Raw genomic sequence first — 13,687 nt, forward strand, 5'->3', positions numbered from 1 at the left:
GACTAAAAATTACATTCACAATGGGCAGTCATATTATTTCAGTTCTTAATACTATTAGTTGTATATCACGTCAGAGAAATTCCCTTTATAGTAGGATAGATCTGAGAGAAACGCCGATAAGATCGGAAGAAAAAAACTTGTAGCAGTCGCTTCATCATTTAATTATTTCTCACGAGAGACCCTTTACCCGCGTTGTTTAAAACTCTTACTGGGGGCGATGCTTTAATTAACCGATAATTCTGCCCTCTACCACCTTTCAACGTGTACTTTATTTTTAAATCAAGTTAGGTTATCAAAAAAAGTGTTTCGGCTATGCTGATTGAATGAGATTTAAGGAAATTGCGTTCAATTCCTGAGCTAACCTAACATTTACGACAATTTAGTAATTCGGACAATAGATGCAAGACGAAGCCTTGGAATTAATTTGTTAGAATCGCAGTATATGATTAGCACGGAGAGGAGTTCTTAACCACCTCCAATAGAAAGCTGTTTTTTTTTTGTCAACTCACAGTTCTCAATTTAGCAAACTATCATGAAAACTGAGGTCAAATTGCCATCAATTTATAAAAGTCAGCAGCAATATCATTCTCATTCATAATAAGGCATATAGGTATAAAACCTTTTCAATGTCCATAAAGTTATGCAATACTGAATTATTGTGCATTCTCGTTTATTGCATTTTAATAACGTATGCAATGAAATAATGAGATGGAATCGAGGGCTCTCTTGCTCTCTGTTGGGGTGGAGCAATATTGTAAAATAGCAACTTAGCAGAATATATCTTCTGGAGTTTAATGCCATTTTATAATCAATGCCAACTGAACCATATCCAGCAACATTGTGTACTTAAGCCACATATTATAAGGATAGCTGTTTTTATACAACAAGTCTACTTGGTTTAATTTCTAATCATTGCATCCTTTAGACGTCTAGACCAAAATGACACCACCATTATCTATTCTGGCCGGCAAAAACGAACCCCATTTGCTCCATGCTAGTCGATCCCCTTCTTTTCTGGATAACACATACTTATCACTAATCTTATCATCCCAATGCACTTCTTAGCACAGTTGTTCATAATGAAGCACTCTCGAAATAAAGTTTTCTATTCACTCTTTGTAAAAAAAAAGGGATATTTATTCAGGTTTTACTTTTTAACATCAATGGGGACAACTTTACAGTTAATTAAAGAAATTTTAAAAATGTCCCGCGGGAATGTCTGGAGTGGTGGGGTGGGAACTAACTATACCCAAAGCACTAAAAGTGATTGTCATCATCGATGCCAGGTTCTTTTCCTATGACTGATGGAATCATGGATTGTCAGATGATGGCGGGTGGAAACTAAAACGCATTTATTCACATTAACAACAGAATCAGTAACTATTAATACCCAGTGCCTTCTCCCCACTTACTGCGGAGCGGCGCCGCCATTGCTCCAGTAGGCGGCAGAGGCCGCTTTTCTCCCAGAGTTTACTGCGCATGTCGGGCGTACCGCCGTCTCTACGGCACCGAGTACGCGTGCGCAACACCAACTTCCTCCCCTCTTGCTTTGAGGTCACTTGCAACGAGATGGTGTCGCTGACTTGGCAGTCGGTCACTTCATCTCTGCCTCTGCGGGGTTGGGAGAGGGAAGGCAGGGTGGGAAAGGGAGAGGGGAAGGGATCGTCCCATAGAGCAGCAAGTTCAGTAACCTAATGCCAGAGTGGGGCGGGTCTCCCCACTGGTTCGGGAGGTGAGCCGCGTGGATGGATTCACAGTGGGCTGCGCCGAGTTACCAGACCGCCGTCTCGTTCATCTCCTGACTTGGATGTGATAGCGGCCCGCTGTAACCACTGTTACTGGACATTGAGAAAGGCGGACTGGGTCCTCCGCTGAACACTTCGCCTGGGAGCGGGTGCAGAGGTCCGGTCATACCTGGCTCAGGGCTTGGGGTGTCGGGGTGGGAAATCATGTCCGTGTACCTTTGGTTTTCGCTGCCACCGATAGTGGGAGGGTGGTGGCCGGAAAGCGGAGGCTCAAGTACTCCGAGTGAGGTTGCTCCAGGTCCTGAGGACTGCATGTAGCCGGAATCTGCCGGCGAATGTGCTTGAGAGGACGGTGGACCGTGCGGGAAAAAGTCATAATTTGCAGCTGGACCGTAATAGTCTCCTTGATATTCTGCACAAGACGAAAAAGAGAGTAGTTTAGCTTTTACAATGAAATTCCACTTCAAAAACAGCTTATATCCAGGAGTCTTTCTCGCCAGACCATCATAAGAGTAACTTTTAATTGAAAGAATATATAGTGCAGAGGAATATCATTTGAATTTTGCTCAAAGTATTACCAGCAGTTACACTGCAGTGGCTTGACATTGTTGTCTGGTGAGGGCTTTGTTGCACCTCATCCATCAAACCGTCAACTAAATCCCACTCACTGCACTCTCAGGAGTGTGATGTTCACGCTGTAACTTGCAAGTGCGTCTCAAAGAAATATGATACTGACTTTTCTTTAATATAACTTTGGAAAAGCCGTAGTTTTCCGATTTTTGGTCGGCATGCAAAATCCAAGGGCCATTCAAGTGAGGTTTAGTTCATAAACAATTCCTGGGTGGCGTGTTTTGGAATTCCTTGGGGGGAGAAATGCAAGAATTATGGCCTTCCTTATCGGTCTCGTGTTTCTACGCAGCCAGAGCAAAGAGTATTCGTGATTTCATGCTCATTACTTATAATTATCACTTCAGCCAGTGTTCGTTCCCTCATGGAAACTTCCTTATTACAAAATAAACTTTTGTTCTCATGCTAGAAAAACTGATTGCTAAAGCAAACAGTGTGATAATGGCCGTAAACAGCATTTGTATGAACCATTATAGAAGCAATTACTAATTTAGGTGAAAGTCGGAAGGTATCAAAATAATAGTAGCCAATGAAATACTTCCTGCATTAAGTTATGCCTAAACTCATGTAGAGCTGTATTCGTTCACGTGATCTCGCTGTCCGCTTACCTATAAAATCTATTTTGTGCACAAACCTGTAAAATCTGATAAAATGTATTCCAAAATAATAAACGTTGATATAATGCATAATTACTAAGCGAAACCTGTTGGCATTCGTTCATTCTGCTGTTATTCGTAGAGCTGCGGATTTTTAAAATACTTTACAAGCTTGTTTAAAGGTTTATAAACAAATCAAGGAAAATAGTAAGGTTTGTATTTTATAGTGGTTAATATTTTACACGTGTTTTGAATCTAGCAAAATGAATTATTCCTTATGTATACCTACTAGACATTATTGCAGTAACGTTTTCATCCTACCTGAAGCGTTCCTAACATGTACACCATTAAGCAAAAGGTGGCGAATGTGATTCCGTATTCTAGGATCAAATTCTGATCCATAAAGTTGAGTTACCCGGTAACGTAGAGTATATAACCTCCGGTTCACTAAAAGCAGCGTCGCCGGTGACACATGGACAAATTAGAAGGCGCTGTGTCTTTGTTGCTGCTACAGTTTGGTCTGATATTCCGCAACATTACATCGGAGTTATAACGCAACTCTTAGAAAATAACAGCGCCTGTTCCAAATAATGTGTCGTGATTTATGGAAGTATCAATAAAACATTATTGCTATGATTTGTGAACTTGGACAGCTCCTTCCGTTCTATCTATTACAAAGCAACGATAACTTGTTGCACTAACAGCGCTATCGCATCACAACTGTACGTATATTAATATCCTAATATTTAATAGAGCCAGACATATTTGGGAATTTATTTCATAGATAAGAAAGGCGTACTTGGGATAAAACGACTAGGTTCCCTTGGCCATGAATTGTGAAACGATAATTTGGTGAAGGTGCTGTTTTAAATCTGGAAGCAGAAGGCTGCAGCAAACAGCAAAGAGCAGAGTCGTGGCGCTCTGCAAGTGACCCTCCATATGCTCGAAGAGTTCGAGGTAATTGGAACAAATCCTGGGTGAATAACCGACAAAAGACTGCAGCTGTAGCTTTGTTCGCAGAAACACAAGAGAAAGTGCAGGCTGAATGGGTTAGGCTTCTCTTCAAAAAGACAGCTTCATCACAATGCATTGCTTTATCGGGCACAACTTGGCCAGCGTCGGAGCGGAATCTCTTACGGGGGGGGGGGGGGGGATTAAAGAGCTCAACAGGCTGCGATCATTCACTCAATGCCCGTGCAGATGCCATAAACCGAATGGGAAAGTCATAGCAACCGAGCACCTTAGGTCGGATCCTACGAAGGTGCAAAACGTAAACCAGGCGGCTTTCAAATGAACACTTGGCCTACATCTAGAATGGGCGGACTGCTCACCAAAATGAACGCATTATTGAACCGTTTCAGAGAAACGTTTAGATTATTTTCGGGCCTCACTAAAATAATTCCTGCTGAAGGGAGTTTGGACGTGACACAAACAGATGACTCACGCAACGGCAACATGATTAACGCACATCCGAGCTGTCCTTTCGCCAAAGTGAAGTGAGAATTATTTTTAAGACTTTGGTAACTACTATTCTTTGCATGAGGACATTCTCTTCTTGTAAAGTGGGACGGTTGCACAGGAAAAATAATTTCGTGAGATGAACCAGCCCAATATTCAGAAAAGTGTCTCATCTAATAAAAATAACAGGACCCTGCTTTGCAGCCGAGGTACAAAAGGTCTGTCCGACATGCTAAGGGTTGACGTTCTAGTTACTAAAAAAGTAGGGGATGTGCAGTCTGCTGGTAACTTCGCCTCCCTCTCTTGGCATATCCTGAGAAGGTAAAATTACAGAATCGAGAACCGTGCACGCATTGCGTCGTTAAAACGTAGCCATTCTGTCTTGGAAGTCGAATGTTATGAAAGTACCTCCATAATAATTGTAGGGAGCAGACCCCATCATTTCCGATTCGTCCAAACGCCCTCCCAAAGGGCGCATGCGCCTGGGACTTCGGAAGAAAGCGTGCCGCCGCGCGCCCAGTGCACTCAACTGCTTCATCCTCCTCTCCTTCGATCTTCTGTTCTGAAACCAGACCTGGCAAAAGAAAACAATGGCCCGTTCTTTAAGGGATATACAGCAGTGCATCTAATCACATCTAGCCATTTGAACATTGCATTATCGGGCAAATAAGTTCAAGAAACTGCGTCATCTCTGTTAATTAAAACAATGCGCTGCGGTTTGCGAAGAAAATGCCTTTAATGCAGAAGGCTGAAAAAAGTTCCGTGCTTTTCATAAACAATAAAGCTTAATAGTTCGAGAATGAAGGGTTATGGCAGAATGCTGCACGTTGGTGTTGAATGGAAATTGATTTAATCAGGAACAATCTGAGGAGGCGTCAACTGTAAATGTTATGGGTACAGACAAAGCACCGGGCTGATTACGGGAACGTAGCCCAGGCATTAAATAATAGCAAAGCGTCCGTATAGTGCCCACACTCTCCCGACCGTGCCCGGGCACTCGGAACCGCCCGTCGTACATTCAACATTCAACACGAATTCTTGAAAACCACCTGTGTGTCAAGTGTCCATTCGGAATATTTGTATCTTAATTAAATGTAGAAGTAAATAAGAATATATGTGTGTACAAATAAAAATAGAACGTGAAATATTCGTCTTCATTTCATTTTCCCTTAAAACACAAGGACTAGTAGGGGGAAAAAATCGGAGTGATGGCGACGGTGAGTGGATATATTAAATCCGGGACGATAAAGCAACAATGAGCTGATACCTGAATAACCCGCATGTTGAGGCCCGTTTCCTGAGCAAGTTGCTCGCGTATGTGTCGCGTAGGCTTCGGGGTAGCGGCGAAGGCGGCTTTTAATGTCTCTAACTGTTTGGCTTTAATCGTGGTCCGTGGTCCTCTCCGCTTGGTGCCCGTGCTTTGCTCCTCGTTCTCATTATTCTGCGTCTCTTTGTCCGACGAGGTGGAATTGTCCGTTTCTTTTGTGTCGTCTATATTCTGATCCTGGATATCAGGCGATAAACTCCGATCTGTGCACGAAGATACTGAAAAGTATAACCGCCTTTTATTAATCTGTCAGAAACAGGATTCAGGGAAAACTAGTATTGACACCATCCCACCAACAACTATTTGAAAATACCTGCCAGATATTATTAAAGAGAAATTACTTCTCAGAAAAACAAACCAGCATTTAAAATCATTGGCAGAATTTTAAACATACTTCCAATAAATTATATATCGTTACGATTTCCCGTAACACCTACTTAAAGTTTTGAATTTCTAGTTTCAGGCTATAAGCTCTTTAATTCTATCACTCAATGTTAATAGGGGTTATCTTACTTTATTTTGATGTAATCTAGCTGGAGTTTAACAATTCTAACAAAATCTACGGCAAACGGTTAAAATTTTGTCGTATTTGTATAGTGGTCTGATTCTCAATCACATTGAAAACCAGATTAAAAATCCGGGGAGACAATTCAGATGAGTGCTAATTTGAATGTGATAAATTATATCAACATCTTCTTGTATGTCGTCTTCCAGAGATCAAACCCGCGGAATGTGGTCAGTCTGAGTGGGGGAAATTGAAAGAAATGTCAAGGAAGTTGTACGAAGTTTTTACTGCACGGGGTCTGAATGAGGGGGAATGGTTTAGAACGTTTTGAATTAGCGACACCCCCCATAAGGAAGAAACGTGACAACACCCGCCCTCCGCAAGCAGTAATAGGCTTTATTTAACACCCGGACTGTCTTCAGGCCTTACCTGAATTTAAATTTGTGTCTTTCAAGCTGCTGGTGTTCAGATAGTCTTCTTTGCAAACAAATTTGTTTTCGTCAATGATATATAGTTCTTCTCCCGTCGACAGTTGTTTGTTACAAACCATGCATGTAAAACAGTTTAGGTGAAACACTTTATTTCTTGCTTTTCTTACGAGGTCACTGGGAGAAATGCCTTGATAACATCCCGCACATTTTGTACCAAACCGTCTGTAAACAGAAATGGGCACCATGTAAACATAAACCACCTCCATCGGCAAATAAGCCTTTATCATCTCATTGTGAAAATTGCAATTAAGACGGTCACGAGGACCCTATAATTATAGAACAGTTCTCTGACTGAACAGTTTTGCTTCGGGGAAACAAGTAAAGTACCTTCCGCGAGGCGCTAATTCCACTTATGGTAGTAAGAGTTGCGAGGAGACTCGAAGGAAGCTCGCATCTACATTTAAATCCGCATACCCTTCGTTGCTTAATCATTGCTACGGATGTATCTTTCTGCTTTTAATAATGAAAGACTGAATTTGAATGTTGAATATATGTTAATATCATGAATAATTAATTAGAGCGGAAGAAAACCGATAGCAATCTATATAAGTGAGAACAGAGCCTGAAGTATGCTATAATAAAAGCAAGTTTGAAAATCACGGCAAAAATATTACCTTTGAATTTCACAAGAGCGCTATAACGCACGGATACGCATATATACTCACAGTCTATAAAATGAATGAAAGAATGCTTCCGAACATTTCGAACGCTGCTTAAATTGAGTGTTTAAGAGTCTTCATAAACAACTACTACTTTAATGTGACTGGCTTTGGCTCTGAAAATTACGGAAGATTCCGGGACAGGGAGGTGGGGATGAAGCCAAAATCTCCCAACCTCAGTCGCTCTAAATCTAGACCACCAAAAGTCATGCATCGCCCGACACAATCCCCATAATTATTTCCGTGCATTCAATACCACAGCTGCCGTGCAGACCGATTTTGGTGACAATGACGTTGATTTAGTAAAAGAATTAGAGATCATAAGTCATCTTTGTCTTATCCGCGGGGTGTAATTGGTTCATCTGCAGCTTAACAGAGTCATTAAATACGTTTAAGTGTTGCTACATTAGGCACCTTAAAAGAATTGTCAAATTGCTGAATAGTTTGTATTTAGAACGATTCAGAAAGGGGAAGGTCCAATTCTTCCCATTTAAATGAACCTTCGTTAGGCCCTGCACACACGTGCTATTTCTAGCCACCTGCAGTTTATATTCAGTGTTTAAACAATACAATACTTCGTTATCTCCTTCACGATGAAAATAAGAATATACCTTTTGAATCTGAATGACAGCTCTTGCCAGTTGTTCCTCTGCTAACACTTCCTCAATCCTTTAAAAGTTTTTAAACTTTGGGGAGGGGCGGGCTGGGGAGGGGGTTTGGGGAGGAGAGAAGATCATGTACCATTTCGATAATGAAAAGGTAACACGATAGTTTCTATATGCTTGATGTCTCCGTTTAAATATCTTCCGTGTAGGACGTGTGTGTATTAGAAGGGGTGCGGAAATCTGACTAGACCCGGAAACAATTAGAGCTAGTTATACTAATTATGAGGTAGCTTGGAAATTATTGTTGCGGGTGTCTATGTAAATGGTAAATTGCAGTATACATTTCCACATCAAAATCGTTTAGGCTTCTTCGTGCAGCATCTATTCATCATGAAAGTTATGGGCCTTTTCTAAATCCTGCTGTAGGCCTCTAAGAAACAAAATCAAAACGTTGTGTTACTTTTATTATTTGAGTTATTTAAACTTAGCTCCATAAATATTCTACGTAAACGAATAAACGGAACAATCCAACAACATTCATCAGTCCGCTGCGCTTCATATTATGACATAAACTACACAGGCTGATTATCCTAAAATAAAGCCTAGTCGCTTTAGAATGCGAACGGAAGTTCATTGAACTCACCTGAAGAAATCGTTTTTACAGTAAAGCTTCCCTTCCCTGGAAAAGCATTTTTCAGTCAAGTTGCACTTGCATTCACAACACTGGACGCACTTGATGTGCCAGGCTCTGTCCAGCACGTTGAGCAGAAACCTATCTAAAATAGGCCTCTCGCAACCAGCACAGTGCACCATCGTGATTTGCTTCAGGGACACAATTTTGCTTTTCCTTTTGGGTGGGGGGGGGGTGGTGGGGGAATCGTAACTTCAAGTGTCTGCAGATTGTACTTCAAAATCCAGTTGCTCCCTTCAAGTTCCTCTTGTCAGATTGGCAGCAGCTACTTTCCTTCCGCTGACGAAGCAGTACGCGAGGGGTTCAATTGGTTTACTCCCTGAAGTTCGACGGGGCTCGAAAATGCAAAAAAATAATCCTCTTTTACTTTCAGATGCGCCTGCTAGCAGCTCATCTTGCTTCTTGAAGCTATCCTTACACATTCAGCAATCAACTCAGGTTCATCCTATCTGGGCTGGACGGGACTTTTCTCCGCGCTCATGCTGTCTCCATCATCTTTGTGTACGAAGCTGTAATTCGCGCATCCTTATTCAGATTTGGTGACGTTTGCCGCCACGTACAGGACATGTCGCCCAATCAGAAACATGCTACCATAGAAACGCTTAATTTATAGCATATCTAGATTGAATGCAACATTGTGTCCACACAGAGGAAAACAGCCCATTACCATTGTGGGTGTTGGGTTTTCTAGGTGTCTAATATTTTAAGTAAGAATGTCCTCATATTCCTTTCTTATGATACGAAGATTTTCTTTTTGTCCAAGTAAAGGACGCTGTTTTTGGTAAGTTGTATTTTCTAGGTCGGGTCACTTTTGTAAATAGCATATATCCTCCCCAGTACCAGATTAAGAAAGTAGCTACCCAAATAAAAGCCAATTAAGAGATAAAGGTCTCTTTGCATAATTCTAAACAACAGGATCCAAGCTTTTTGTGGGCTGTGCTCTAGAATTCCGGAGCTAAGTACAGTTAATGTTACGTCTAGCTGCTAGTTTGGGAAAGGATCTCTCCGTCGGTTTCTTTGTAAGGCAACTTTGGCGCTAATGTTACAAGTAATCGAGCGAGCGAGTGTGCTGTGTCGCAGGCTGCTAATTTATGTAGGCATTTGGATAAAATCCAACATGTAAGGACCTTTTAAAACTTCTCTGAAAAGCAAATTGCCTTTTGATTGTTTCCAATCGTCATTATGAGTTTCTATGAAGCACGTTCAATAAGCGCATAGGCGGTTTTAATTCTCAAATATTATTCTCGCTTTGTTACATGTTAAATAAAAAAAAACAATCCTAATATAAGAAAACAGCCTTGGATTTTTTTTTAATAACTAAAGTCGTTTCGGGACATTTCACATCCAAGCCTCATCGACTTGCGCTTGAGTTTCTTGGACCGGGTGAGGATAATAATATACGGTACATTTTGGAGAGAGCAGAGATCTTGATATAGAACCTCTTACCTGTTGTCTTGTAGGGCAATTAGAAAGATATACAGGATGGATTAACTTTGTAGACTTAAGTTCACAGTTAAAAGGGTGGGCTGACAAGTGCCTGACAAAGCAACTGCTAATGGGAACAGAATGAAGCTGTTTAATTAGTCATTTCATTTACTGTCTTGGCTTTATCAACTTTACAGGATAACAAACGAAACATGTTGTATTTACTTACAATTACATATTTTACCCATCCTTCAACCTTTCTTCAAAGGGAATAATCGATACGTCCAAGAACTGATTTAAAATTAAAAAGCCAGGGCAACGCTTACACTGGCACCGTGGGGTTTTCAGTAATTAACAGCTTAGGCATTTAGGTTGTTGTGTGACATCTGAAACTTGATCTGTTGCACTTTGCTGCGTAGAATTTCGGTACACAGAAATGACCCAACTCTATGTGGAGGGGGATATAGAGAAAGAAAACTTCTGAAACCCAAATTTAAGACTATTGTCGAACACGAGAACTTTTGATTGCAGTGTGCCCATTCTGCTACTTTCTGCATTAGGATGGAACAAAACGGACGTTGTATAACTTGAGGGAATATGCTTTCATACTGCAATCGTTGCAGTCATTCTCAGTTTGATCAATGCCGACAGATACTCGGTGTATTCGCCAGTGGCTGCTTGACTTGACTGGTAGCGGCGTGTTACACCTGATTACCGACATGCAATTTACAGCGCAGGCGAAGCTTGCGGGTCCCATCTCCTCACCCCCAGATTGCACGTTCAAACGAATACGGATGGAGCTGTTTAATAAGGACCGAAAACTAAATGTTAACACGTGTGTACAAATTGGCAAAGAGTTGCTCCTGTCAAACAACCCTTATGTGCTGCAATGCCTTGAGTTATCGGGATTAGAAGTCTGCACCAAAAGAATGTAATGTCCGGTGAAAACGTTAACCTGAATTGGTCAAACCACAAGCCATGGAGTGCACATATTACACATTCCTTCTTGTCTGTCCATCTATCTACCTTTCCATTTTAAAATAATATAGTTCCTAACTAATCTATTTGCAAACTGGCGGATTGGCAGTATCAAACAGATAGATGATTCTTAATAATATCATAACCATCACAATTATTTGAAACAAGATCACGGCATTCTGATGGGCAGTTTTCAAACCGGAATAAATATTTATTAAATGGAGACAATAAGACGGCAGTGCGTTGTAGCCTGGAATCATCTACCTTGCATAGCCAAGGAATCGTTTATGCTTATGTTCACATCGTTCAAGGGGGGAAAAACGACCATTTTCATTCTTGTTAATTCATGTGTGGTGGGAAGTGATTATTTTGACATGGAACCCCAAGTCGTTTTCAATCTGCAGTGAAATGAACCCGAGGTCACGTTTCTGTGACGTTTCATAGAAGAACAAAAGTCTGAAAGGGTTAGTTTAGCTGCAAATTCGGTGTGCCTCGTAGATATGTATATTATGAGGCAGGGATTCAGATCTTTTTTTTTGGGTCGTCCTCGGTAAAGCTAACATGCGCTTTTGAAAAGATTTTTTCCCCCCCTCTCTCGGTCCAGGCAGTGCTGTTTGTGAAAGATCTATATTTCGCATGTATGAAAGAGCGCAGATACGAAGCCACAAACTCCAGTAATAACTATTTGTATATTTGAGGAGTAGGCTGGCGCTCCAAGAGTCTTAAAAGAGCACGACGTAACAAAAGTCAAATACACAAACTATCCTAGAGAGAGAAAAATAACTAAGATCAAAATTATACAGAGTAAAAACAAACCGTTGCCTCGGTGCCCTGTTATGATCCGACAAACGAGCGCCTGAGCAACCCAAGGACACTTCTTCGCAACTCCATGAGCAATTTACTGTTTTGTCATCCCCCAGTCCTTTATTCTAATGGGAAAAATAATTTATGTTCTCTTAGACCTTTATGCCGTGCCCCGTACTAAAGCCTTGCATAACTTTCTACAACGGCGACGGAAAGCTTAATATTTCCCGGAAACCATGTGTTGGTAATGCTTTGAGAACAAAGCATGATTATCCTTGGGGTATAAGAATGCCTACCCCACTTTTAAGTAGGGTAAATAACCACACATCAACACAATATCTCTCGCTTATAGAATATTAGGGGTAGTTCGATGGATAAAAACAGACCTACGCAATCGCAAAAACAAAATACACAGGTGCGGACTTGTTCTTTTTATGCGGAAATAGTGATTAGGTGCATAAGTCTAATTTTAAAGAAACATTTATATTTTTAGAATGTGCACGCAACGCGATTAGGAGCAGTTATTTTTCCTCCGTGTGTGCGATTTTAAAGTTAAACAAACCCAGCATGGCCCTTGTAAATCGTCTAGGCTTTTATAAGTGACTGCTTTACAAATGATAAATTTAAATAGTTCTCAGCATTCATTACCACTGCTTTGATATCAGCGAAGCGTGAGAAATTGCATATAGTACTTGCACGACTGCTTCATCCAAGAACTGAGGACAATCATCATTTGAATCCCTCACCGAGGGGGGAAACACTCCCTCTGCAATAAACGTAAGTTTATTGAGAATTTATCTATTAGCAATGATTTTATTTATATGCATAAATTTATATATTACATATCATGTGTATCTGCAGCGTGGCTACCGTACGACCAGAATCTCTTCAAAAACGCAATTCCCTTAAGCAATTTTATAGTAAACAGATCAATTCTACAGGGAGAGCTCCGACTCCTTGAAAACATATACTATTTATTTTTATGTGGCCAGATATAATTAGCTCGTCTCACTTTGCGGTAGGAGCGTCAGTTTACCCAGAAATCTTTTCACTCACAAAACAAGGGAGAAACAATCAGTCATGTATATTAAAATCAATCAATTACTTGTCTCATTAAGAAAGCATGAGAAAGAAAAACAGAGGCACTGTGAGCGTGTGCAGTCATACTGCAGAGCCGAACTGAAAAGGGTTTTTCAGTATTCCCTAATGATGTGACTGGAAAACACCGCAAGGTAATGTCCGCAAATCTTAAGCAAGATCGTTCCGGGGGAGGGGGTGGGGTGGAGAAGGTGCGGTAAATTACTTGCAACTAAATAAGATTTAAAAAAATGCAAGTATTTCAGATCTGTGTATCTGATCAGTTTATTTGTGGGAAAATTATGCACGGTTAAAACATCTGCGTAAGTTCTATTTATTAAAATACAACGTAGGCACGGTTTCAATGGTGTTAGAACTTGATGAATTTGTGTTTACTAGTTATTTTGGATATGTTGTAAATGAAGGTGATACATTGTTACTGCCCCATTTACTATTGTTTAGAAGGTGTCGGAAAACGGCGAAGCGCACTACACTGGCTGGCACCCGCTCAAGGCTTAGAGCAATCGAAGTCAAGTGCAAGAGTTGCTCGTCTCGGGCAAGCAGCACAGACCCAGATGGTATCAGAAGAATTTGCTTCCAGCGTTTACAAGACACACACACACACACACACACACACACACACACACACACACACACACACACACATATATATATAATCTTTCTGTATCAATCTCGATG

The 13,687-nt window shown here is 40.9% G+C and overlaps 1 protein-coding gene across 1 annotated transcript; it reads right to left on the bottom strand.

Moving 5' to 3' along the window:
- Positions 1-1,771: 1,771 nt before the first annotated feature.
- lhx5 (LIM homeobox 5) lies at positions 1,772-8,826 on the bottom strand. Its single transcript, XM_059986936.1, has 5 exons — positions 8,657-8,826; positions 6,688-6,911; positions 5,694-5,971; positions 4,835-5,000; positions 1,772-2,157 (listed from the first exon to the last, which is right to left on the bottom strand). The coding sequence occupies exons 1-5, from the start codon at positions 8,824-8,826 to the stop codon at positions 1,772-1,774; spliced, it is 1,224 nt and encodes a 407-aa protein (XP_059842919.1).
- Between the last annotated feature and the right edge of the window lie 4,861 nt (positions 8,827-13,687).

The sequence above is a fragment of the Hypanus sabinus genome, chromosome 13 (assembly GCF_030144855.1).
Source record: "Hypanus sabinus isolate sHypSab1 chromosome 13, sHypSab1.hap1, whole genome shotgun sequence".
NCBI classification, from domain to species: Eukaryota; Metazoa; Chordata; class Chondrichthyes; order Myliobatiformes; family Dasyatidae; genus Hypanus; species Hypanus sabinus.

Bases quoted from the DNA above. Each gene is read 5' to 3' on its own strand.
- lhx5 (XM_059986936.1), bottom strand. From the start codon at position 8,826: ATGGTGCACTGTGCTGGTTGCGAGAGGCCTATTTTAGATAGGTTTCTG. The intron at 6,912-8,656 runs GTGAGTTCAATG...TTCTGTTTACAG, and splicing joins TGTAAAAACGATTTCTTCAG to ACGGTTTGGTACAAAATGTG. The intron at 5,001-5,693 runs GTATCAGCTCAT...TTCTTTTGCCAG, and splicing joins TCAACATGCGGGTTATTCAG to GTCTGGTTTCAGAACAGAAG.